Raw genomic sequence first — 25,442 nt, 5'->3', positions numbered from 1 at the left:
TAAAAAATGCTTTAGTTGCCTCACATTTTTATGCAATCGTTTTGTTCGCCCCACTAAAAGTCTGCACTTCAACTGCATCTGAGTTGTTTCATTTAAAATTCATTGTGGTAATGTACAGAACCAAAATTAGAAAAAAGTTGTCTCTGTCCAAATATTTATGGACTGTTGCAGTAGAGGCTTTTGTCGTCCTCTTGAACCCTCTGACTCGACTCCAGACACCAGGTAAAAGTCCAAATATTACTTTTATTTAGACAATAATGTGCACAAAGCACCCTCCACTCCACAATATTCATAAATCAATAAACACTACAATAATTAATCCTCCACACTCCCAGACACTTCACCACCCTTCCTCCCAGCTCAGCTCAGTGTACTGGTTTCCCAGAGTCCTTTATATAGTCCCTGACCCGGAAGTGTTTCTCCCTTCTGTCCATGTGATAATGAACAGAATTCCGATTCATGATCATGAATTTCGGGTCGGATAAAAAGCTCCTTTCTTCAACCCGGAAGCACGTCGTTTCCTCTTGTCATGTGATCATGACGCACCTCCGGGTTATAGGGCAAGTAAGAGTCCAGTAGCCTCCCCACAGCGACTCCTCGTGGTCTCCATGGTATCCAGCACGGATGTGCATATACAGTAATCCCTTGCTACTTCGCGGTTCACTTTTCGCGGATTCACGACTTCGCGGGTTTTTAAATACAAGTGATTGCCCGCCTATCGCGGAAGTTATGTTCCAGACCCATCAGCAACAGGAGAAATCCGCGATATAGAAAGACCATATAAATAAACATTTTTATAGTTTAAGCCTTAAAATACCCATCCCACATGCTTTAAACACATGTAAACTTATAAAACACACTTTGTTAACACATATGATATGTGGATGTCGGGCTAAGGATATGAGTAACATCTCACTATTATAAAACATTTTAACTTCACGCAAGACAAGACAGTGAGACAGGAAAATTGGTGATGTACAGGCTTAAAGTTATTGACACGCAGAGCGACAAGCAGCACAAAGCCAGCACAAAGTCCACTTCTCCTTAGCGTTCATTCAGCTCCCCACCCCCTTGACAATGCGAAGTGGCAGGAGCGTACTGCGCTTCCGGGGAGGGGGGGGTTTGAGCGAAGGTGCGTTCAGCTCTCACACACCCACACACACACACACACTCCTCCTTCCGAACGCGCAGAGCGACAAGCAGGCATTTTGGCAGAAGCAGCACAAAGTCCATTTCTGCTCAGAGTGAGTTCAGCTGCCCCCCTTCACAAAGCGAGTGCAGACACATTGACGTCTGATCGCTGCGTGCAGTGTGCAGTGTTGGTCTGAGGTGTTTAAGAATGTAGAAAGTGTTTAAGAGCATAGGAAGTGTTTATAAGAGCGTGGGAAAGGTTAACAAGAGAGTGAGAAAGGTTTATAAGAGTGTGGGAAGGGTTTCTAAAGCCTTAAAATATGTATAAATAATAAAATAAATATAGGTCACTACTTCGCGGATTTTCACCTATCGCGGGGGGCTCTAGAACATAACCCCCGCGATAGGTGAGGGATTACTGTAAACTACAAAGTCCATGAGGCCCTGCTGGAATTCGGGGAATGTCCACGCTGTTGGGAGAGCTCCATCTGGCGGCCGTGGGGTGATGGCAGGAATATTTAGCCGGCCACACACCACAGGACCTAACTGTACTTCTCTGCCACTCCCGACTTCCTCATACAATACCACAGCTCCTCTCGAGGCACCCTGTCATATGCTTTTTCCAGCTCCACAAAGACGCAATGCAACTCCTTCTGGCCTTCTTTAAACTTCTCCATCAACATCCTCAGAGCAAACATTGCATCTGTGGTGCTCTTTCTTGGCATGAAACCATACTGCTGCTCACTAATCATCACCTCACTTCTTAACCTAGCTTCCACTACTCTTTCCCATAACTTCATGCTGTGGCTCATCAATTTTATTCCTCTGTAGTTACTACAGTCCTGCACATCCCCCTTATTCTTAAATATCAGCACCAGTACACTTCTTCTCCACTCCTCAGGCATCCTCTCACTTTCCAAGATTCCATTAAACAATCTGGTTAAAAACACCACTGCCATCTCTCCTAGACACCTCCATGCTTCTATATGTATATCATCTGGACCAATGGCCTTTCCCTTTTTCATCCTCTTCATAGCTGTCCTTACTTCCTCCTTGCTAATCCGTTGCACTTCCTGATTCACTATCTCCACATCATCCAACCTCTTTTCTCTCTTGTTCTTTTCATTCACCAGCCTCTCAAAGTACTCTTTCCATCTGCTCAACACACTTTCCTCGCTTGCGAGTACATTTCCATCTTTATCCTTTATCACCCTAACCTGCTGCACATCTTTCCCAGCTCGGTCCCTATGTATAGCCAATCGGTACAAGTCCTTTTCTCCCTCCTTAGTGTCCAGCCTTTCATACAACTCATCATACACCTTTTCTTTAGCCTTTGCCACCTCTCTCTTCACCTTGTGCCTTATCTCCTTGTACTCTTGTCTACTTTCTGCATCTTTCTGACTATCCCAGTTCTTCTCTGCCATCCTCTTCCTCTGTATACTCTCCTGTATTTCCTCATTCTACCACCAAGTTTCCTTTTCCTCCTTCCTCTTTCCAGATGTCACGCCAAGCACCCTTTTTGCTGTGACCCTTACTACATCTGCTGTAGTTTCCCAGCTGTCTGGTAACTCTTCACTGCCACCCAGTATCTGTCTCACCTCCTCCCTAAACTCAACCTTGCAGTCTTCCTTTTTCAACTTCCACCATTTGATCCTTGGCTCTGTCCTCACTCTCTTCCTCTTCTTGCTCTCCAAAGTCATCCCACAGACCACCATCCTATGCTGCTTAACTACACTTTCCCCTGCCGCCACTTTGCAGTCTTCAATCTCCTTCAGATCAACTCTTCTGCATAGGATGTACTGTAATCTACCTGTGTGCATCTTCCTCCACTCTTGTGCGTAACCCTATGTTCCTCCCTCTTCTTAAAATATGTATTCACCACAGCCATGTCCATCCTTTTGGCAAAATCCACTATCTTCTGACCTTCTTCATTCCTATCTTTGACACCATACCTACCCATCACCTCTTCATCTCCACTGTTCCCTTCACCAACATGCCCATTGAAATATGCTCCAATCACCACTTTTTGTCCCTTGGGTACACTGTTCATCACTTCATCCAACTCACTCCAAAAATCTTCTTTCTCACCCATTGTACACCCAACTTGCGGTGCATATATGCATTCATCATCACACCTCCAATTTCCAGCTTCATAATCATTACTCTGCCTAACACTCTTTTCACCTCCGAAACACTCTTGACATACTGTTCCTTCAGAATAACTCCTACCCCATTTCTCCTCCCATCCCCACCATGATAGAACAATTTGAATCCACCTCCAATCCACCTGGCCTTACTCCCCTTCCATTTAGTCTCTTGCACCCACAATATATCAACCTTCCTTCTCTCCAACATATCTGCTAAATCTCTACCCTTACCAGTCATACTGCCAACATTCAAAGTTCCTACCCTCAGTTCCACTCTCTTTACTTTCCTCCTGCCTCTCCCACCTCTTCTTCTCCAAATTCTTCTTCGGCCAACAGTAGTCCAATTTCCACCAGCAACAGTACGGTCGTTGTTAACCCGGGGCTCGACCGATCCGGTATGAAAATTTGTATTGTTGTCCGCATATTGATTTGGCAAAATTTTACACCGGATGCCCTTCCTGACGTAACCCTCCGCATTTATCCCGGCTTGGGACCGGCACAAAGAAACACACTGGTTTGTGCATCCCCTGTGGCTGAGTTTAACTATGGAAAGAACACATTATATAAAAATTGATTAAAATATGTAGGATAATGGTTATAATTTGAGACATTTTCAAATTGTGACAGTTATTATTTGGAATCATTTAAAGACTCTCTGCATTTTAATTGTCACTTAAAAATCTTTTTTTTTTTTATATTTTCAGCCACCCTAATGCCACACAGTCCTTGACACATTAGAAAAACCTTGACTTGGATGGAAAAGTGATTTGACAGAAATGACAGTAGTGACAAAGTGGAATCAAACCAATGATCTTAAAGTGAAATGTAACATTCATTCATGTTCATTTCTCAATTTTGAAAATCCTAACCATGGTGAAACCTTACATGTCTGAAATACTGGAAATGTGTATTTGTCTATTGGGGAACTGAACCTTCAATCTTTGTTAGAAAAGCCCAAAACTTTACCAAGTGAGCCAATTATCACCAAATCGCTAAAAGGAGTATTTCACCAAATTTCTATATATAATCTTCATTTGGATCTTGATCTTTGTTTGTCCGCGAATTAATTAGAAGAAGAAGCTCTAGATGGCAGTAGAGAGACAGCTAAAACATAGGCATTGCATTAAGAATCTCCTCCAGGCTTATACTACTGAAGACTGTAGTACTCCAGTCACACCTCAAAACACAGACATTCAAACTAAACAAATTGTTGTGCTTTAAATTAACTAATCTTTTCTTTATATATAATCTTCATTTGGATCTTGATCTTTGTTTGTCCACGAATTCCATGCATGCGTAGACCACTTTCCAGTTTAGTACGTTGTCGTTACTCACGGATGTCAACAATGTGCCGGAATAACGAAAGGGGTGGTGGACAGTGTTACGCTGGATAGCTCCTGAGGCATGGTTAGAGAATGAGATTGCCGAAGATAAAACGTACGTGCCTACATAACATATGAATGAAAGAAAGACAGTGGGTAAAATGAATGACAACGTAACAGCACGTTCCGGAAATTATTATTGTTACGTTGTAGCCGGCGAGTGCTGCGCGTCTCACAGTTGTACCCTGGCTTGCTCACATGTCAGTGAAGTGATCCCTATTTATGCTTTAAAGAGCATGGATACCTATGTGTCCCCCTTTTATAACCATTGCTCCGTGTATATTGCCTTACTCTTTGGATTGCCACAAAGCAACCTGCGAGATTGGAAAAAGGTTGAGAAGAGATCATGAGAGGAAACGACAGCGTCGTGAAAATGAGATGGACTGTGAACAGAGAGAAGCAGAAATGCTCCTACACCACCACATAATTACTATTCGGACAGTGATTCCGAGTAGGCCGTTCCTATTGAATCAATGTCTAAGGGTTTTCTTTTGTAATTTTGTTTCCCTTATAAAAAATCATAATGCTGTGCGACGAAGGGCCCAGTTCACAACTGGAAGCCGCGTTTAAACTGGGAGCCCTTCACAGACAACTTTAACACACGCAACGTAGTTGGGCGCACATGGCTAGTTTCTGTATAAATGATGAAAAATCGGTAAAATTAAAAACAAAAATTAGTTTGTCTACATTGGTCTCAAACCTTCAACCATTTGATTGAACGTCCAACACGCTAATCACTTGACCAATGCTGCTTAATTGTCATATTGAAGTAATTTGACAAAACTCATTGAAAGCTGAAAAACGCTAATCACTTTACAAACCCCTCTAATCTCTATACATGTAAAATCCAACTTCTGTCTGTCTGTCCGCTCTTCACGAGAGAACTACTTAACGGATTTAGATTGTTTTTTTTCTATAATTTGCTTGGACATTCCATTTGATTTTCTGTCAACATGCTAAGTATTATAGTTTGGTTGCGGCACTGATGTATTCACGCAAACCTGAGAGGCAGGCTGCGGGCCGAGGGGAGGGGGAGGCGTGGCCTCAGGAGTAGGGAGTCGGGCAGGGCCATCTTCACACGCACGCCAGCCTCCGTTCGAGTTGCTCTACTTCTCGCCACATGTTGCAGCGTACCTTGCCTCCGCTTAGCTAGCGATACCTGTTTATTTAGTAGACATTATCATCTAGAGACTGTTAAAGAGTAACGTTTGACGTTTTTGAGAGAATGATCACAGCTACGTGTGTTTTAGAGGGTACCTGCTCATTGGCAGAGATATCATGGCCACGTGCTCTTCTCTCCATTGCTGTGGCCATTAGGTGGAGCTCTTTGGAGTAAGTAGTTCCACTGGTTGCTGCTTTGGAGGGTGATGCTCTGCTGGCTTTTATGGATTTAAAAAAAAGGTGAGCTCCAGGATTATAGAGCTATTGCTGCAGCACTAGAACACAGTTTTGGATGGGTCAGTTGTTAGCTTCTAGAGTACAAGAACCTGGGAGTATTTCCTGCGGAGGTACAATCCTCATCGCGACACTGATACCCTCAACATTCTTCAGTGGTGCAAGAAGACTTAGTTACAGAAGCTTTTGTCAGGGGACTGTCAGTTTATGTCAGCAGATCTTGCTGACTGTACCACCTTGGAGCAGGCACTGGCCAAGGCACAGGAGGTAGGGCATGTGCTATTAGAAGACAGTGAGTGGCTCACTTCACCACATACCAATCTGCAACATGGGATTTCCAATGAACCAGCACCCAGGACACATTTACTTTGTGCAGACCAAGAGCCAGTTGTGACAAGAGCAGCCAGGAGAAAGGTGGTCATGAGGGATCGGCTTCAATCACCGTACTTGCAAAGATCACAGCCATAGCCTCCTATTATCACAGGTTTGTACAAGGCTTTGCAACACTTGATGCCCCAATGCATCAGTTGTTGCAACAGAATTTGCCTTTTTTGGTGGATGCAGAACATCTGAAGGCTTTTAATCAGTTAAAAGTGTCACTTTAGTTGTCTTGCTCATTAAGATTTTAAACCCTTATTGCTTATTTTAGTCTTAAACAGCTGTATTCTTGGTTTTTAATTGCTCCTAATTAGCAATAGCATGCAAATGACAAAAGAGACCAGCATTTCTACATTTAGCTTGTTACCATTTACACCTGTGTGTATTCATCATGCACTATTGGGTTTAATTAAATACTTGGAAGTAAAGTGAAGACAAAAAGGTGAAGGACTGAAAACTACTCATCCATTTTAGCTTTCAAATCGTTTGGATGATATACTTAGAAAGGGGAAGAAAATCTAGGATATGAGAATTTCCTGACATAGTAGAGTTAAAGCACTAACAAGCCATGAAATTCAATTATTGGCAAGAATTGCTTTCTAGTTAAGCAACCGGGTTAGAACAAATGTCCTTTCCACCACTGTATTGAGACATATAGCCTATTGTACTGTATATTCTAAGACTATCCCTGAGTTATTATACCCCAAACATTTTAATAAAAATATTTGCAAACACATAGTACACAGTATACTTTACTTCCAAACATACAGGAAGTAATCTACAAGCTTAATTTACAGTATTACATTAGGTTTGGTTGAAGACCTTAAACATTCAGTGTGAAAAGTTTGCAATGAATATGAATTCATCCATCCATCCATCTATTATCCAACCCGCTGAATCCGAACACAGGGTCACGGGGGTCTGCTGGAGCCAATCCCAGCCAACACAGGGCACAAGGCAGGAACCAATCCCGGGCAGGGTGCCAACCCACCGCAGAATATGAATTCACAAATGGGCAAATACATTTTCACTGCACTGTATGACACACATGCTGTACTTTTTCAATAGCCTGTTTAATTTTTATTTTGTTTCATGGGATATTGTAATTACTGTGATGTCACGGCTGTCCAAAGGCAAGCTGATAGAAGCCCTAGGTATTGCCTGAAAAAGAAATTTGCCAAGTCAACACTTTTAAATTATCTGGTAGTGTAATAAATACATTTAAAACCACTAAGAAGTTAAATGCCCATAATCTACTACAGTCCCAAGTCAACAATATTTTTATATTTTCTATTTTATTGTGAGCCACCAGGGGATGTACAACAACCCTAACCCAGACACACACAGGCAGAACACAGGTTCAACACAACACCCAGTTTATTTACAGTTTAAAGTGAAAAATCACTAGCACCAACACACCAATACACAGTCCCTTCTTGCCACCAATCCATCCAACTCCACTCCTCCTCAAGCTTTGTCTTTTTCCTCCCGACTTTGGACATTCAATGGAGTGAGGCGGCTCTTCTAATTCAGGTCCCATGAGTGTTTCAGGTGGCTCATCATTATTACCTGGAATCACTCCCAGGTGTGCCGGAGGTCCTCTATAAGGTTTTTCAGCTCCCCCTGGCGGCCCCCACAGAACCCAACAGGGCTCCACCAAACTCCAGCTCCCGACATGCCCTGCAGGAATCTGTGGTGCCACAGCCGCCCAGGAGGGCTGTCCTCTAGTGTCCCAGGGAAGATATTGCCTCACCAATGCCCTCTCCCCTGGTCCTTCCACTCTGTTGGTGTCCTGTGGCCGCCTGTCACCATATATATATATATATATATATATATATATATATATATATATATATATATACATTCATCCATTATCCAATAAATATATATACATATGATGTATGTATGTATATGTGTATGTGTGTGTGCGTGCTAGTGACATGTAAAAAAAAACTAGCAGGATCTCCGATTGCCCCATTATTTTAGAAATGCATCCGCATGGCAACAAAGGATGTGTCTGATTTACTCCTCTGTATTTATCAAACATGACCCTTTCAAATCTCTTGTCCTCACAAAAATAAATGGCAAACATCTTTAGTTAATTTTCAGCGAAGTTTTGGCCATCAATGAACCTTTATTTATTTAACTTTTACTTATAAGAAAATAGAAGCTATTGAATAAAAAACAAGAATAAAAAGACTCCTACAACACCACAGGGAGTTCAGAACTTATCCCCCAATGAAGAATGTTTTTTTATCTAAATTCTTATAAATGCAGAAACAAATTCATGGTAAGAGGAATCCATATGGCCCATACAGAGTAAACAAATATACACTATACATTATATTAGTAAATATTGGAAAATGCACACTCTCATAATGTTATTTCTGTTACCTCTTTGATTTAGGAGACATATAGTAAACGAAAGTAACATAACTACTTAAATCACAATACAAAAAAAAGGTTTCACAGCAAGCAAAATCATACAGGAAAGAATAATATAATGCAAAACATGGTAAAAATCAATATTACATGTAAATTGGTGGATAACATTGAGACCAGCTGAAGGTACAGTATATAAGAACTGACTGACAGTAAGAATTTAATAGACAACGCACTAAATTCAGAGTTGGCAGAAAAGTACAAATGACTCACTTATAAAGTAATTAGATACATGAATATCATGTGTACAATGAATGCATGAAAAAAGTGGGTATGGAGATGTCATGAGATGCTATAAATAATACAGCTTCAAGGACTTAAGGAAAGTGACCAGCATTTGCTCATCTGTTACAACACAACGTCATGACCTGCTAATCATGGAGTGAACTTTTGCCCTTTTCTGTGATGTTATTAAATGTGTCACTTGCTTCAGATCCTAAAAATGTTAAACAGACATGTGCACTATTTACTGAAAATAGGAGACACCTTCTAACCTAATTAACTAGTTCACAAGAATGCAATTTTACACAATGTTCTTGGACAGAAGCCAGATAAAATCAATCTAAGAAAGATAATATGAGCCAGCAACTATAAATATCCTGAGTGAAAGTTCTTATGTAATATGCTGCTGGCAGGGTTTCACTTGAAACGTGTCTGTGGAACTGTAACCACTAAAATATTGAAACCCAGCAGGCACAAAAAAGACAAGTTTTGAGCACTATGTACAATGAAGGTCTTTTGTTACTTGCCTTTACTACTTTATGGAAGTAATATCTACCAAGCTTTCTGTCAGAAGCTTTCTAAATTGAGTATCTCTAGTATGGCTAACAAGCTAAGAGTCGATGAGTTTAAATGCCTTTAAATCTCCCTAACATACAAAAGTTTTATTACTGTATGCTATAATTGCATCCCCTGATTGATTCTTATCACCTGTCTAAATGAACAACTATATTGATAAGTTTTAGTAAACAAAACATTCTGCCCAAATACTCATGCACTAAAATCTATACATTTCAAAGTCATTCAAGTTTTATGCATGTTTTGTATTTTTAAATTAAAGAAAAAGTAAAGTAAAATTTCTAACTTTTCACATTTAGAAGTTCACTAAAAATATTGTGTTTCAAGATAAACAAATAATTTCATGACTCTACAAAGATAAACTCTATGGAATTTATTTTATTAAAGTAAACTAATTAGTGGCCCTTCACTGCTATGCATTGTTTTTCTTTCTCCCTGCAATCATTTCATGCACATGTGCAACTGCTGAGCTTTACTGTGTGATGCTGTCCTTTGGGATATAATATTTTCTAATTGTATCTTATATAAGCAGACCACTTTGAGGACCCACAGACCACATCATCAGTAGTTTGAATGGGAGAATCTAAATCAGAAATACTTCATTTATTCACTGGCTGAATTCATTGGAAACTATCTGTACCTTTTTACATCAGATAAAACAAGTATGAGCCATTATTAAAGTGTGAGATTTATAATGCTTTCTCACACACAATTTACACATAACTGCTTGTTCATCTACTTGTTACTTACATCTTCAACAGCCACAAAATCAATTAAATTCAACCGCCAAAAGGAAATACTAAGAATTTTTTCAGAATTGTGCTCCTAGCAGACATGTAACATTCTTCTGTTTTCAATTATACTGTAATTTCATAAACATTACAATATTTAAAATGATGTGATCAGACCACTCTTGTCTCCAGAGCATGGCACTTTTAACTATTCCTTCTGTTTGCAATGTCTTTCTTATGAATGAACTTCCATACTATTGCTACAACAGCCATCATCTTTAAAAAGCACATTTCATGCTCTGCCAGAAAAGAATGTTTTTTTTTTTTTTATTTGGTTTCTTTTTTAACTTCTGTTTCATTTTAGAAAGTGGAGATTCTGTAATCCAAGTTTTGTTAGAAACAGTAAGGATAAAATCTGGTCATCCTTACGATACCTTAACTTGAACTTACTTAAACTTGTTGCATCTATGAAAGTTGGGGGATACCCCAAATCGGCTTCTTGAATAGTACATTTTGACAGGGAAAGACGATGTATCCTGAAATGTGTAAAGACATACCATGATACACTGTCTAGTCTAAAAAAAGAGCCTGAAGAGTTACTAAAGTTATTAATAATTTTACAATCATTTACACTTCAGTTAAATATACTTGACCTTTTCTTTTTGGCAGAACACATAAAAAATCTGAATTGCTTTAAAAATCAGGTATTGTCATTTTATTTCCTTACACTGTATTACACACTCAGTCCTACTTGTGCATACTTTTCATGTAGGAACAACCTATGCTATATATATTCGCATGATGTTTTCTGTTGCACCTCCTTGTACCATTATAAAAGTAAAAATAAACATGCTCATTTTGAAAATTGTTTTTTTGCAATGCTACTGTCTCCTTATTGATGATTTTGTGTTTGCCACTCCATACTTTGCTTTGTTAAATTGTAGTGATTCTATGAATTTTACTATACTAAAGAAATGTTTAGATAACAAATTGACAAGGGCATGGTGATTAGTGTTCAAATGGAACCAAGAAAATGTTTCCTGGAAAATGCTAGCCATTTCAGGCTTCAGCATGCACATTGCCTCTTGTTGCTGCAACATTTCACTTACAAACTTATATTTAGCTGCTTATTGACAGCAAAGTTGCCATAGAGAGAGGGTAAGGATAGGCATTATGTTCAAAAAACAAACATGGTGTACTATAAAACTGCAAAATCAATCCATTTTGGTGTTGAATACCAACTGCCACAGCCGGTCTAAATTTGGGAACCACAACCTAAGTCCAGGTGTGGTAAAAATGAACTAGGATAATGCCATATGGAACAAGCTAGAAACATTAAATATAAATTCAGCTCAAATTGAAGCAAGATATATAAAGGGCAAGAAGAATGGAAATTCACTGACTAAACAATGAGTTAAAATAAATAATCTTGTGAAATACCCACTCCCACCTAACTGCTTCTTAAAGAGTGCTGTCAATCTGAGTAAAATAAGGTGGCACAAAGGGCAAGTCACATACAGTATGAAGAGCAGGATCAAAAACATACTGTATATACCACAGCAGAGATGTGTGGCACAAGGCATGACAGTAGTTAAAAAGTGTAATTTCTTTCCAATTTGAATAAACTTCAGATGTAATTTAAAGTAAAAGTTGAAATTTAGTACAGAGTGGTACAGTGGAAGAAGTAATAGTTTCATCAGGTATACAGAGTACAGTCAGTTTCATATGGGATGTCTTGCCAACATGTCACCATTCTCCTGTGATGGCCTGCTCACTGGATGTGTTTAGTTTGCCCTTATCAGCATATACATTCCAATTTTAATTGTAACCATTTTCATATCTGTATGTTGTCATGAATAAAAAATACAAGCATTTTTACAGTTGCCTTTAAAAATGTAAATAAGTAACTAATATAGATTAAGTGCATTATTGCTAGATCTTCTTCTTTTGGCTGCTCCTGTCAGGGGTTGCCACAGCGGATCATCTTCTTCCATATCTTTCTGTCCTATGCATCTTGTTCTGTTACACCCATCACCTGCATGTCCTCTCTCACCACATCCATAAACCTTCTCTTAGGCCTTCCTCTTTTTCTCTTACCTGGCAGCTCTATCCTTAGCATCCTTCTCCCAATACAGTAATCCCTCGCTATATCGCGCTTCGACTTTCGCGGCTTCACTCTATCACGGATTTTATATGTAAGCATATCTAAATATATAACGCGGGTTCTGCGGACAGTGGTCTTTTTACTTCTGGTACATGCTTCCTCAGTTGGTTTGCCCAGTTGATTTCGTACAAGGGACACTATTGACGGATGGCTGAGAAGCTACCCAATCAGAGCACGCAGTTAAGTTCCTGTGTGCTGATTGGCTCAGTGACGGTGCACCGAATTCGATTCCGCTGCATTAACCAGGAAGTCTCGTCTCGCTCATTCAGCATCAACGTGTTTCGCTGTGTAAAGAGTTAACTTTTGTGCTCTTTTGTATTTATCTTTGTGCATACTCAAGCCCTTCGCTATGGCTCCAAAACGATCTGCTCCTGCTACTGCTTCAGGGGCCGTGCCCAAGCGCCAATAGAAGATGCTAACAACTGGCGAAAAAGTAAAAGGTTTGGATATTTTTAATTTAAAAAGGAGGAAAAGAATATAAGATCTACAGCCGCAGTGTCCTTTAATAAGGGCGCAAAACGAGTTGTAAGTGGACGTAATAAGGCGGTAAGGTTTATAAGAGTGTGGGAAGGGTTTATAAAGCCTTAAAATATATATAAACTAGCAAAATACCCGCGCTTCGCAGCGGAGAAGTAGTGTGTTAAAGAGGTTATGTAAACATATATATACATATACATATATACATATATATACATATCTACATATACACATATCTACATATACATATATATACATACATATACACATCCACATATACATATATATACATATACAAATTTACATATCTACATATATATACACATGTACATATATATACACATAAATATATACATATCTACATATATATATATATACACATATATACATATGCACATATATATATATAAATATAGACATACATATAGACATACATACATACATTCACACATATATATATATATATATATATATATATATATATATATGGGTACGGAAAGTATTTAGACCCCCTTCAATTTTTCACTGTTTGTCATATTGCAGCCATTTGCTAAAATCATTTAAATTAATTTTTTCCCTCATTAATGTACACACAGCACCCCATATTGACAGACAAAAAAAATAATTTTTGAAATTGTTGCAGATTTATTAAAAAAGAAAAACTGAAATATCACATGGTCCTAAGTATTCAGACCCTTTGCTGTGACACTCATATACAGTATTTAACTCAGGTGCTTTCTATTTCTTCTGATCATGCCTCAGAGCCGATCCCTGATGTACTCCCACCTCCACTTTGAATGCATCCGTCACTCCTACCGCAGACCTCATCACAGTCACACCTCCCTCGTACATATCCTGTACAACTCTTACATACTTCTCTGCCACTCCCGACTTCCTCATACAATACCACAACTCCTCTCGAGGCACCCTGTCATATGCTTTCTCCAGGTCCACAAAGACGCAATGCAACTCCTTCTGGCCTTCTCTATACTTCTCCATTAACATCCTCAGAACAAACATTGCGGTGCTCTTTCTTGGCATGAAACCATACTGCTGCTCACTAATCAACACCTCACTTTTTAACGTAGCTTCCACTACTGTTTCCCATAACTTCATGCTGTGGCTCACCAATTTTATTTCCCTGTAGTTACTGCAGTCCTACACATCCCCCTTATTCTTAAATATCAGCACCAGTACACTTCTTCTCCACTCCTCAGGCATCCTCTCACTTTCCAAGATTCCAGTAAACAAACTGGTTAAAAACTCCACTGCCACTTCTCCTAAACACCACCATGATTCCATAGGTATGTCATCTGGACCAACGGCCTTTCCATTTTTCATCCACTTCATAGCTGTCCGTACTTCCTCCTTGCTAATCCATTGCACTTCCTGATTCACTATCTTCACATCATCCAACTTCTTCACTCTCTCGTTCTCTTCATTCATCAGCCTCTCAAAGTACTCTTTCCATCTGCTCAACACACTCTCCTCGCTTGTGAGTGCTTTTCCATCTTTATCCTTTATCACCCTAACCTGCTTCACATCTTTCCCAGCACGGTCCCTCTGTTTAGCCAATCGGTACAGGTCCTTTTCTCCCTCCTTAGTTTCCAACCTCTCATACAACTCATCATATGCCTTTTCTTTAGCCTTCGCCACCTCTCTGTTCACCTTGCGCCTTATCTCCTTGTACTCTTGTCTACTTTTTGCATCTCTCTGACTATTCTACTTCTTCTTTGCCGTCCTCTTTCTCTGTATACTCTCCTGTATTTCCTCATTCCACCACCAGGTTTCCTTTTCCTCCTTCCTCTTTACAGATGTCACGCCAAGCACCCATCTAGCGGTCACCCTTACTACATCTGCTGTAGTTTGCCAGCTGTCTGGTAACTCTTCACTGCCACCCAGTGCCTGTCTCACCTCCTCCCTAAACTCAACCTTGCAGTCTTCCTTTTTCAACTTCCACCATTTGATCCTTGGCTCTGTCCTCACTCTCTTCCTCTTCTTGGTCTCCAACGTCATCCTACAGACCACCATCCTATGCTGCTTAACTACACTTTCCCCTGCCACAACTTTGCAGTCTTCAATCTCCTTCAGATCAACTCTTCTGCATAGGATGTAATCTACCTATGTGCATCTTCCTCCACTCTTGTACGTAACCCTATGTTCCTCCCTCTTCTTAAAATACGTATTCACCACAGCCATGTCCATCCTTTTGGCAAAATCCATTATCCTCTGACCTTCTTCATTCCTCTCCTTGAGACCATACCTACCCATCACCTCCTCGTCTCCACTGTTCCCTTCACCAACATGCCCATTGAAATCCGCTCCAATCACCACTTTCTGTCCCTTGGGTACACTGTTCATCACTTCATCCAACTCACTCCAAACATCATCTTTCTCACCCATTGTACACCCAACTTGCGGTGCATATGCACTAACAACATTCATCATCACATCTCCAATTTCCACCTTCATAATCATTACTCTGCCTGAAACTCTTTTCACTTCCAAAACACTCTTGACATACTGTTCCTTCAGGATAACTCCTACCCCATTTCTCCTCCCATCCACACCATGATAGAACAATTTGAATCCACCTCCAATCCACCTGGCCTTACTCCCCTTCCATTTAGTCTCTTGCACACACAATATATCAACCTTCCTCCTCTCCATCATATCTGCTAACTCTCTCCCCTTACCAGTCATACTGCCAACATTCAAAGTTCCTACCCTTAGTTCCACTCTTTACTTTCCTCCTCTCCTCCTGCCTCCAGACATGTCTCCCCCCTCTTCTTCGCCTTCTCCTTCTTCTTTGGCCAACAGTAGCCCAATTTCCGGTAGCACCCTGTTGGCCAACAGTACTGGTGACGGTTGTTGTTAACCCGGGGCTCGACCGATCCAGTATGGAAATTTGTATTGTTGTCCGCATATTGATTTGGCAAAATTTAACACCGGATGCCCTTCCTGATGTAACCCTCCCCATTTATCTGGGCTTGGGACTGGCACAAAGAAACACACTGGTTTGTGCATCCCCTGTGGCTGGGTTTGCATCCCCTGTGGCTAGATCATAAGTTGTAATTTGACTGTAAACAAAATACTGCTTTTAGTGCACTGTGATAATTTAAACAATGTTTAACATTTTTCTAATCATACCAAAATCAAAGTCTGGTAATTAGCACACTGAAAAATGTTACATAATTCTGCATCAGTCTACAATCTTTTACCATACTTTTGTTCAATTTTTCTTTTCTTTCTGATGAGATGACAATCTGTTATCTGCTTTTTTTTGTTTTCAGGGTGCGACACAGGATTTGGAAAAGCTGCTGCTATCCAGATGGACTCACTTGGCTTTCAAGTGTTTGCCACTGTGCTAAACATGGAGGGGCCTGGAGCTTTAGAGCTTCAAAAGAGATGTTCACCTAAGCTGACCCTAATTCAGATGGATATGAGAAAACATGAGGACATCGAAAGTGCCTTACAGATCACAAAAAAGAAGCTTGGACGAAAGGGTGAGAATTCCATCATAGAGCATTTTGAGTAAATCAGAGACAGACCAAAGGATGTTTTTGATGTAGATGATTAAAAATGTAGGCATGTTGGTTGTTTGTTGTTTTTTTGTAAAATGAATGTGAAAATTTTGTCTTTGGGCTGAAACCCACACACATTTGACTGAATACTGAAACCTTTGTCAGCATTCTGATGGATGTCATTTAAAACCATTTCCTTGAAAGAATCAATGCACCACTTTGACTGTTGTTGTGTAGTTTTACATTGGATGACAAGAATGACCGGAAATAAGACCGCGCTATGCATGAACTTCTGTTCTTACTTTACATTGCAGGCTTCATGATTGCAGCCCTAGCCAACACAAGACAGCACAGGATAGCACAGAAGTCAGTAGTAACTCTTAAATATAAGTCATCTAAATCTTTAAGAAATCAGACAGCATTGATTTAATTTACAAATACTGTGGTGAGTTTTTTATTTATTTGACTAGTTTTAATTTTAGAGAAATATTCTTCAAGTCATCATGAAATTACCTTTAACCCTTTCTTTGTGTTTTCTTGATGCTATTTTCTGATGATGGAGTTAAAGGAAGTTTTGGAATTAAAATGTAAAGCTTATATTTGCATGATGCTGTAGTAAATGCATGATGTCTCCCTTACATATTCATGTTTTCTTTGGTGCTATTCAGGTTACAAAAGAAAGTGAAATATGTTTTTTAAAGAAATTTTAGATAGCAATGTTTAGACACCATTAATATGGCATTCGAGATAAAAGAGAAAGTATCTTGCACAGTGTTGTGGTTTATTAAAAGAAAAACAAATGTTTTACTATCTTAACATTGATTTTCTAAAGATAATTTACTTTGTTTTCTTTTTTCTATGATTATATTTTATTAAATAAAATAAATAATAAATTAACAATTACAAATAAGTTTAAAATAGAGTTTAAAAAAAACTCCAGCTGCTCCCTCACCATCCTAGCTTAGTAAAGAGAGATTAAAAGTTAAGGGAAAAATGGGACTTATTGGAAAGTGACAAAAAAGAGTGGCAATCTGGCCACCAGGGCAGAAAACAAAATGCTACATGGAAGGATCAAAAAGACCAAAAGACTCCCATGTTATTGACTACCAGCCACCCATTTTCCAATAAGCTAAGCAGCAGACAATGGATTTTTGACATTGGAATTAGATGTCCAGTTAATCTGTCTCTCTTAATGCAGTGACCTTTAAGTACTATTCAACAGATGCACACTGCTTTTTGGTTCTTTTAATGAATTTCTGCCCAGTTTTGAGTTCGTAAGGATTACTTACGAACACTTTGAAATCATTTGGTTTTTTTTTTGTCCTCCTGACTCACTGGTGCAAAACCTCAACCCCCCCCAACCCCCCCAAATGATATACCGTTTGACTTGTCTTTTTTGTCTAACTATGCAAGACATCCAGCTTTTTGGCATTTCCCCCCATTTTTGGCCCTCTACACCCAAAAATGATCAGAAGGACTTAGTAGTGCCTGCCACAGAAACCGACCCTAGGGTTTCACCCTCAATGCGATACTTGGGGTCAAAGTTACTCCTTTTCACAATATCACTACATCTTTTAATTTGATTCAGGTCTGCAGGTGATGGAATTTAACGAATACATGCAATGGCTGGAGTGGCTCAAGCAGAGACTTGGAAACCAAAGTTTTGTTGTTCTAGGTGTCTCACAAGATGTCAGTATGTTTCTGGTGTCAGAGAAATGAAACAATTACAGTATTTTTCGGACCATAAGGCACACTTAAAATCCTTTAATTTTATCAAAAATCGACAGTTCGCCTTATAATCCGGTGCGCCTTATGTATTAATTCTGGTTGTGCTTACTGACCTTGAACCGATTTTATGTGGTACACGGTGCTCAAAAATCTGTCAAAATGTTTTAGAATGATTTTGGTAAGCTGCGAAGCCGTACCGCTTGATGGATTGTTGGAGCATTACGGCTACCGTAGTCAGGGGCCTCGTGGAGTAATACGTAGTGTACTTCAACATACGGTATTACGGTGTGTTTATTAGGACCCCAAAATGGCACCTGTTAAGAGACATGCTTACGAAGCGGATTTCAAACTCAAGGCTATCAGGCACGCAGTAGAACATGGGAATAGAGCAGCTGCAAGCGAATTCAACATTAATGAATCAATGGTGCGGAAGTGGAGGAAGCAAGAAGATGACCTGCGCCAAGTAAATAAGACCAAACAGAGTTTCCGAGGGAACAAAGCGAGATGGCCACAGTTAGAGGACAAAGTTGAACAGTGGGTTATTGAACAGAGAACAGCAGGTAGAAGCGTCTCTACAGTCTCTATTCGACTTAAGGCAACAGCGGTAGCACGTGACATGAAGATCACTGACTTTTGAGGAGGTCTTTCTTGGTGCTTCCGTTTTATGAAAAGATGTAATCTCTCCATCCGCACAAGAACTACTATCTCGCAGCAACTGCCAAAGGATTATGAAGAAAAGCTGGTGTAGAAGAAGAATGTTCTCCTCAGCACCATGTATTTTGTGTGTTTAGTAAATTAGAATTTTTATAACAACTATTTTGTAACTTGCCAGTGAGAGACGCTTGGCTTATCAACTAACAAAAAATATGTTATTCCAGGGTTCAGGAGAAATAGTGTCCACATTAATAAAATCTAAGCTGTTTATTGTTTTTTTCCTTTCTCAGAGTGAATGTCTCAGGAACAAGGTCACAAGGCTGCAGAAAGTACATGTAGTTTATGCAAGGCGTCTCTCCTGTGCTTAGCGTTGAGAACACAGATAATGCTTAGCTCAACAGACATATTGTTTAACTCTACTTAGATGATAAGGATGTTTTTCTGTCTTATTAATCACGAGATGCTGAAGTATAAAAAACCCCTCCTGACTTTTGATCAGGGTTCAAACTGAGCTTTGCGGCAATAAGTTATGCTCTTTGAATCTCTACTTACTGTGACTCCGAATGAATAATAAAGAGAACTAACAAAATATTATCTGCCTGCTGTCAGTGTGCCTTTTTCGTCCACACTGGCCATTTTCCGCACTTACTGCAAGAACAAGATCACTGAAAAAAAGATCCGGCCAGAACACATCACCAACATGGACGAGGTCCCTCTTACCTTTGACATCCCCGTGAACCATACTGTCGAGAAAACAGGAAGCAGTACGGTATCTATACGCACCACAGGGAACGAGAAGTCATCCTTCACTGTAGTTCTCAGTTGCCAGGCTAATGGCCAGAAACTACCACCCATGGTCATTTTCAAGAGGAACACTTTGCCAAAAGAAAAGTTTCCAGCCGGCGTCATCATCAAAGCTAACCCAAAGGGCTGAATGGACGAGGAGAATATGAGTGAGTGGCTGAGAGAAGTTTACGTCAGGAGACCGGATGGCTTTTTCCACAAATCTCCGTCTCTATTGATCTGCGACTCCATGCGCGCCCATTGAGAGCTGCGTGGGAGCATTGGATGACAGAAGGCGAACACACATTCACCAAGACAGGAAGGCAACACCGGGCGAGTTACGCCACTATCTGCCAATGGATCGTGGATGCCTGGGCTAAGGTGTCAGTCTCAAGTATCGTCCGAGCTTTCACAAAGGGCTGAATCATCACTAAGTAGCTAAGTAACAGCAATGAGACTGACTCGGAAAATGACGAGAGAGATCCGGGCATGCTTGATGCTGAAATCGACCAACTATTTACCTCGGACACTGAGGATGAAGAATTTAATGGATTTGTGGAAGAGAAATGAACTAAAAAGTGAGTGTACTGTTTTGTACTTTATGTTACAACTGAACAATGTTGAGAGTTATTGTGAATGAGTTGAATAAAGTTTGACTTATCTGACTGTTTTGTTTAGCTGAATGCGCCTTATAATCCGATGCGCCTTATGTATGAAAGTAGACCCCATTCATTGATATTGCGCTTTATTGCGCTTTATAATCCGGTGAGCCTTATGGTGCGAAAAATACTGTAGTATTATCACGTAGACAAAGTGGCTATGAAGAGTACAAGACTTCTAGGCTTACAATTGGCAGCACATGTTCCTTAGACAGAAAAGTTGGCACTGTGTTTTCTTTAAGAGCTACAAGAAGCCAAGGTGTGCAAGGATGGGGGGTGGGGGTGATTTGGGGGAGTTCTAATTAATACAGTCCAACACTCAGCAGCTTGACCTAAAAGTAGCTCCAGTACGAAGTAAAAGGTTCATACCAGAAGAACTGTAAGTTTAGATTCAGAAGTAAAGCTAAAACTTATTCTGATTGACAGGTAAAATAGAGGTCATGATCAAAGAAAAAAATGAGCGGTAAGAATGCATTGTTGTGAAAATTGAAAGTTTGTCAAATAGGAAAAAGGAATTCTGTGCTTGAAAGCCCCAGTGTACCAGCTAGATTTTTCTTTCTTTTTCTCTTCTCTTTCTAATTTGTATTCACTCTCTGCTGATCTCTCTTTCCCTCTTTCTGTATTTAGGTGTATAAGAAACATAATGTTGCAACATATTTTCTATTTCATAGCATTCTTCCAAGTCAGGAGTGATGCCAGAAGGATTGTTTCCTGTTACAGTAGACAGAGTACACATACTACATATTGTGTGCTAATCTAAATTAATGATACTGTGCAGGATGTCACAAGAAATGTCACTACTAATGCTAAAGAATATTAAATACACAGACAAGTAACTATACTGTTAGGTTCTCTAAGTTATTTAACAGGCTACATGAGGATACTGTTGACTGTATCTTGGCAGTTCTGTCATTGGATCTGATGACTGTGGTAAGGTTTTATTTGCAAGTTATGGCTTCAGTCATTGACTGCAGCACATAAAATATTATTGCCAGAAAATAACCCACACAAATAATTTCCAAATCTTATTGGAGGAAAACCAGTATAAGCTGGTGATAAAGGTTATTATATAAAATGATATGGAATAAACATTTGCAAAGAATGTAGAACAAAATAAATTACAATAGGGTGGTTGACGAGAAAGTGCCTTACCCAAGCATAATTTATAAAAAGATAACTACAGAAAAAAAACAGGTTAGGTTTTCATTACTCTTATAAAAATGAATTTTAAGAGCAAGAAATCTCTCATGTATCTTTGTTTTGTAATTCTGTATTCATGGAAAAAAAAATCTTAGGTTTGAAGTTTATAGGTATCTTTTATAACAGAATTCCTAACTGTCACACTTGGATACCTGTACCTATAATGATCCTGCCTATTTCAGGGGCACAGACTTAGATGAGAGCTGAGAGATTACTGCCAAATGATAGACAGGAAAGTGCTTAAGACATGGTCGGAGACAGGCAGGGGCAGTACATAGAAAAATAACAAAGATCAAATCTACCAAGTTGGGTACAGAAAAGATGATTCATAGTTGAAAGAATGAAACACGTGTCAAAATGTTAGCTAAGTATCTTTAGCCAATGGAGTGCTGCATAACGTACAGTTTTATTTGAAACACAAGGCAGCACACAAGACTCATTTGCTCATGCCCTGAGTAAGTAACTCATAAACGTTTTAAAGTGATTTAGAGCAGTTTCTTTTCTTTATACATCATGATGGTCGGAGTTCACAGCAACACTATGTCTTAAGCAACACAATTTTTAGTGATTTGCTCTGTTATATTTTTAAAAAGCTAAATTAATTGACAATGTTTAATAAATTAAACATTTACACTAATGTAAATTATTTTTTTACTCATGTATTCAAACTATAGATGTGAGAAACCAGAAACTGCACTGGCAGTATACAACAAAAAACAGATACAGTAATCCCTCCTCCATCGCGGGGGTTGCGTTCCAGAACCCCCCGCAAAAGGTGAAAATCCGCGAAGTAGAAACCATATGTTTATATGGTTATTTTTATATTGTCATGCTTGGGTCACAGATTTGCACAGAAAACACAGGAGGTTGTAGAGAGACAGGAATGTTATTCAAACACTGCAAACAAACATTTGTCTCTTTTTCAAAAGTTTAAACTGTGCTCCATGACAAGACAGAGATGACAGTTCCATCTCACAATTAAAAGAATGCAAACATATCTTCCTCTTCAAAGGAGTGCACGTCAGGAGCACAGAAAGTCAGAAAGAGAGAGAAAAGCAAACAAATCAATAGGGCTGTTTGGCTTTTAAGTATGCGAAGCACCGCCGCACAAAGCTGTTGAAGGCGGCAGCTCACACCCCCTCCGTCAGGAGCAGAGAAAGAGAGCGAGAGAGAGAGACAGAGAAAAACAAACAATCAAAAATCAATACGTGCCCTTCGAGCTTTTAAGTATGCGAAGCACCGTGCAGCATGTCGCTTCACAAAGCAGCTGCACAGAAGGGAGCAACATGAAGATAATCTTTCAGCATTTTTAAACAAGCGTCCGTATCGTCTAGGTGTGCAAACAGCCCCCCTGCTCAATCCCCCTACGTCAGGATCAGAGAATGTCAGCGCAAGAGAGAGAGAGAGAAAAGTATGTTGGGTAGCTTCTCAGCCATCTGCCAATAGCGTCCCTTGTATGAAATCAACTGGGCAGACCAACTGAGGAAGCATGTACCAGAAATTAAAAGACCCATTGTCCGCAGAAATCCGCGAACTAGCAAAAAATCTGCAATATATATTTAAATATGCTTACATATAAAATCCGCGATAGAGTGAAGCCGCGAAAGGCGAAGCACGATATAGCGAGGGATTACTGTACTCATATTGTATAGATGTTGCTTTGACACAGCACTTTGATTAGAATTATTATTCTTTAGACAGCAACTCATCTTGTATAGCTGTTCATTTTGACATCCATAATTTATTCTGTCTCAATATTACTCCTTGGACTAAAATATCTTCTGTCACATTTTTTCTCATGCTATCTGCAAGCATTCTAGCCAAAACAAAATAATTAAAATCAGATTTACAATGAATTGTTTAATTATTATGTAAACTACTCCTTTTTTATAATTTACTGCTCAGTCAAAGACACCATTACAAGTGTATACAACGCTGTTTAAAGCAGGTATTTAGGTACAAATACATTAAGAGTATATTCACATAACAAAGGGCTGACAAAAGATATGATTGTGTGTGTGGTTTTAACAGATGGGTTATGGTTAAGTTGCATTCAGGTTTAAGATTAAGTTTAGTAATAGCAAACTATGAAATTTTCATGAACAATTGTAGTGTCAAAAGAGGTATATCAGAACATTAAGCTTTTCACAGATGGAGTAAGTTGCAAAACTGCACTACTGTTAGCAAAAACAAAAAGATACATTTTCCGTGGGCTAAGGAATACAAACACTGGTGGACTAGAAAAATATCTCCTGGTCTAATGAATTCTTGATCCTGTTGATTCACATTACTGGAAAGTGGTAAGACCCTCATGAGTCAATTAATTCATTCTGCCAAGTCCCATCTATCAAGTATTGTAGTAATGTTGTAATGCTGTGATGTATGTTTTAATGTCACTCATCTGTTCCCTTGATACAAGCTGAGAAACACTACTGTGCTACCACCAAAGATCTAACATTTGAGCAACATAATTTTCAACAAAATAACTTTTTAGCGATACAATAATTCTCCAAGCTGCAAAGCTAAGAAAGTCCTGAAATGTTTAATGTACAAAAGTACAGATGGTCAAATTAGTGGCTAAGAAGAAATCAACTGTGCCAGTTGGGCTTTTCTTTGGCTTCAATGTAAATAAGTGTGGTGAGCCAAAAGATTTAACCAAAGGTATTTGTCAACTAAGCAAATAACAAACTTGCATAATCACTTGCAACTACAGCATCCAGCTGACTACACCAGTTTACTCAATGCTGTTGATTTAAGTGCCTCACCAGCCGTTAAGTATTGGCATTAGAAAATGCACAAATTATAAGCCGGCCAGGGCAACACAGGTACTACAAACACTACAAACAGATATTTTATTCACTTAAAATATGCTTGTTTTACACATTCTTTCCAGAATGTCTTTTTAAAGCACAAGATTGAACTCATCCCAAAAGGCAACCTTAGCACTGCGAGGTATGATCAGTGGTAGCCTGGGATAATATTAAGTGATATTTCTTTGGGTTGTAATAACCTGCGTCAAATTCTTTAGGGGCAGTGATGGGGATACGTGATCCATTAATTGAACCACCACACAGAGTAATTACATGGATTTGCTCCCCACAATGGAGACTGATGAATGTTTCCTGCAGAGCTGATGGCAGAGCACTGAACACACTGGCTTACTAATGATTACGTTATTCAAAAAAAAATGGATAAGGTGTTAAAGCCAGCACCAGTTGCAAAAAACTATATCAACAGGGAAACATACTTTTTGCTACATATAAAATTGCGAAATCGCATATCTTTTCTTCTCAGAAGAAGTTGCATTCTTTCACAAATATAGAAAAATGTGTGGTGATGCACTGAACAACTAATAGTGGCTATTTAACAATCCAAACAGGATGTTATCCCAGCAGTCTTGATTCTGTTCAAGCATCCAGATTGACTACAGCACACCTGCAGCTTTGATGAAAGTTATAACAAAAGCTGCATCAGTTGCAGCATTATAGAACGTCTTCTATTTCTCTTGTCATCACTTAATAATATGCCACTGTTGGCTTCTTCTATGGGCCGTCATTTTTAGTAAAAATGCATGAAGAATACAAAACTCTGCTGTACCCACCATGTAGACCAGATTGCTAACCTGTGTGTTGAAAGGGATGATGTAATCAGATTTGTATCTGCTAAAGATTAATTTCAAGTTTCTAGTGTAAAAGTATGTTTTGTACAGTGCATTTACAGTCTATTAACATACAATCAAGACACAAGTGCTTATTGTAAACATGGTATTTATGAGGAGTTTAATCATGTGGTTTAAACTCATTGGTAAAAAATCGATCAACATAGTAACCAATCAATTATCGATTGCCA

The 25,442-nt window shown here is 39.2% G+C and overlaps 1 protein-coding gene across 2 annotated transcripts in view; it reads left to right on the top strand.

Annotated features, from left to right (window-relative positions):
• hsd11b2 (hydroxysteroid (11-beta) dehydrogenase 2) overlaps nucleotides 1–25,442 on the top strand; it is a 133,302-nt gene that overhangs the window by 53,607 nt on the left and 54,253 nt on the right. Inside the window, exons 1-2 of one of the 2 annotated variants that reach the window (XM_051931691.1) lie at nucleotides 10,248–10,335; nucleotides 16,339–16,551. In XM_051931691.1, the coding sequence (XP_051787651.1) occupies nucleotides 16,377–16,551 (175 nt within the window). In that variant the 5' untranslated portion in view covers nucleotides 10,248–10,335; nucleotides 16,339–16,376. Of the gene's footprint in view, nucleotides 1–10,247; nucleotides 10,336–16,338; nucleotides 16,552–25,442 lie in introns of those variants that run through there. The other variant, XM_028809343.2, reaches the window with a different exon arrangement.

This window comes from Erpetoichthys calabaricus, chromosome 9 (assembly GCF_900747795.2).
Source record: "Erpetoichthys calabaricus chromosome 9, fErpCal1.3, whole genome shotgun sequence".
NCBI classification, from domain to species: domain Eukaryota; kingdom Metazoa; phylum Chordata; class Cladistia; order Polypteriformes; family Polypteridae; genus Erpetoichthys; species Erpetoichthys calabaricus.
This window is presented reverse-complemented; position numbering and strand designations above follow the sequence as displayed.